This window comes from Populus trichocarpa, chromosome 1, assembly GCF_000002775.5.
Source record: "Populus trichocarpa isolate Nisqually-1 chromosome 1, P.trichocarpa_v4.1, whole genome shotgun sequence".
Lineage (NCBI taxonomy): Eukaryota > Viridiplantae > Streptophyta > Magnoliopsida > Malpighiales > Salicaceae > Populus > Populus trichocarpa.
Window position 1 is genome coordinate 19918215 of NC_037285.2, and position 2759 is coordinate 19920973.

The following is a 2759-nucleotide window of genomic DNA, read 5'->3' on the forward strand; positions in this document are numbered from 1 at the left end:
TTAACACGAAGGCTCTTTTGACAAAGAAAGTCTTGTTGCATTATGAGCCAAGTTACCAACAAGACTGAAACAAGTTAAAACAGACATGATCAAACAAAAGACAATAATAGGGCAGGCTTCATCCTTTCATTTTCATAAATCTCCTTTTAGGCTAGCCTTCCCACAACAGCTCTTGTGGAGGTCTCATTAATGGTGGGGACAAAAACTGTGGTCAAAATTTGAGTCCTTCAAAATTGAGGCTGCCTTTTTTCGCACCCTGCCTTGACCATCGGTGCTTTCTGAGCATTCTGCTTCTAGTGCCTTTACTGATCCACCGCTCAAGCATGATTAGGTAGAGGGTTCGTGTTCACATTAGAAGTGTCTTCCAATTCTATCCACCCTGCCTTGATTAATTGCAAAAGTTTTCTCTTGAAGGCGTTGCAAGTATGGATACTATGTCCAGCAATACCAGCATGGTATTCGCAAGTGAGCTCTGGTTTGTACCAACTAGGGTAAGGTGGTTGCACCGGCGTCAGAGGTTCGGGAGCTACTTGCCCGATGCTTAATAACTTCTGGTACATTTCATCCAGGGGCAGCGGTAATGGAGGTAGTTGTTCTTGGACCCTTTGGTAATTTCCAATTTGGCTTTTGGCTTGAAAGTTTTGGGGCTCAGGTTTTTTGATGTCGGCAACCTGGGATGGAGTATGGTAGCTTTGGGATGAGGTTTTCCTACCCCTATAGTCGTCTCCAACATGGTTGACCTCTTTCCTTTCGAAGCCTCTTTTCTCGATGGGTGCAGAAATTCTACCACTCTTGACGCCTTGCTCTATACGTTCACACACTACCACAACGTCAGTGAATTGCTGGGCCGAACTACCCATCACATGCTTATAATATGGTGCTTTGAGTGTGTTGGCAAATAAAGTGACCATCTCTTTGTCCAAAAGTGGAGGATGGACTTGAGCAGCTGATTCTCGCCATCTTTGAGCATATTCCCTTATGCTTTCTTTGTCCCTTTTCTCTAGATTGGACAAGCTGGTTCTGTCAGGAGCAATGTCCATGTTGTATTTGTACTGCTTGATAAAAGCATCCACCAGGTCTTTCCATCTCCGGATCTTTGTGTTGTCCAATCTCATGTACCAGCTCAATGTTGCCCCACTTAAGCTATCTTGAAAAAAGTGCATCAGTAGTTTTTCATCATGTACTACTTCTGTCATTTTATTGCAATAGGACTTAAGATGAGTCATGGGGCATTGTGTTCCACTATATTTGATGAACTCAGGAACACGAAACTTCTTCGGGACAACCACATTTGGGACCAGACACATCTCCGCTGCCCTTACCGGATCATATAAGTCTACCCCTTCAATTACTCTGAGTCTAGCTTCCAGCGCCTCCATCTTATCTTGATCAATGCTATCAGATGACTTAGCCTTGCGGGACTCGTTAGCAAATGCATCCATGACTACAGGGGCTGGTGCAGGTGTTGCTGACTGCACAAATGTTGGATTGTGTGGAGGCTCTTGACCATGTTCACTCATTCTTTCTTCGGGCTGAGCTATTATTAGAATCTGATTAAAGGTGACCGGTCGGTTAGAAGGACCTTCACCAGAGGTATTTCTTAGTGTTTGCTCGAGTAAGCTAGTGAGGCGAGCCACACTCGTCTTCAGAGACTCCAACTCTTCTTGAAAATGGGCGTCACGGTGAGCGCGCTCTTCATCTTCCATGTTTCTCGCTCGAAGTCGGGTGTTGTAGACTCTTTGGGGACCTATATTTCAACCTAATGCATGTATGTATGTTATTTACAATGAACGGATGTATGTGTACGATGCAAATTTATGTACATGCGTATTAGGGAGTTCATAATCTAAGGATAGGTTGGGGCCATTACATGATGGTGGCTTTCTACCTGGTCAAAAGGGTCTCTTGTTGTCCCAGTGATCATCCTTGTAAAGGCGATATAGGGGCTCAGTAGGTAATGGGATGGCATATGCACCAATCATTACCAGTCTAAGCACTCAGCGAAGAGTTGGGGTTTACACAAACTTAAACCTTGACTAAAAGTCGTAAGGTAAGCTGCTAGTCCCCCACTTAACCTAAAGTTATAATTCCCCTCAAATGTGAATGATGCATGAAATAATTTTATACAATGCATGAACAAAAATGTACAAAAATTAAAGCGTATGAGCAAATGAGAATGAAAATTACCAATAACACAAAACCAAACAATAAAACATGATGATCAGACAAAAACAAAGCTTAGTCCACAAGGTCCCCAGTGGAGTCGCCATTCTGTCGCACGTGTGCGGCATCGCGGCGATCGTCCTCCACACTCCATGGATGTGTGGATCTGGAAAAATATGGGCAGACAAGGAATTCTTTGTCTCTTAGCGGTGAAAAATGGGAATGGGAGTCGCCACCTAGTATTCTGGTCACTAGGAACCCTAACTGGTCTCAGAGATCGGGTACGGAGACTGGTTGCGTAAAGGGAAGGTATTAGCACCCCAAATACGCCCTACCTAAGGTAAGCTGCATTGTTTTATTTGTCTGATCAAAATCTAGGGTTTGGTCGCGTTTTCTAATTGTTGGTTCGGTCTGTCTAAGATTCAAGAAAAGCCCTCCTAAAAAAGGAGGTTCTTATCTTAATGAGGTAAAACTTAACCGTTCTATCATCAAATAAAAAAAAACTACCTTTTTAATATCGAGAGTACGTTTTACGTATAAATTCGTAATCTCGGATATTAAAAGAAAAACAAAATAATTTTTTTGGAATTTTTGAA

The 2759-nt window shown here is 42.8% G+C and overlaps 1 protein-coding gene across 1 annotated transcript; it reads right to left on the bottom strand.

Moving 5' to 3' along the window:
• Positions 1-317: 317 nt before the first annotated feature.
• On the bottom strand, positions 318-1706 carry LOC127905596 (uncharacterized). Its single transcript, XM_052454793.1, has 2 exons — positions 1213-1706; positions 318-1110 (listed from the first exon to the last, which is right to left on the bottom strand). Exons 1-2 carry the CDS (start codon positions 1704-1706, stop codon positions 318-320), a joined length of 1287 nt encoding a protein of 428 aa, XP_052310753.1.
• Positions 1707-2759: the final 1053 nt, after the last annotated feature.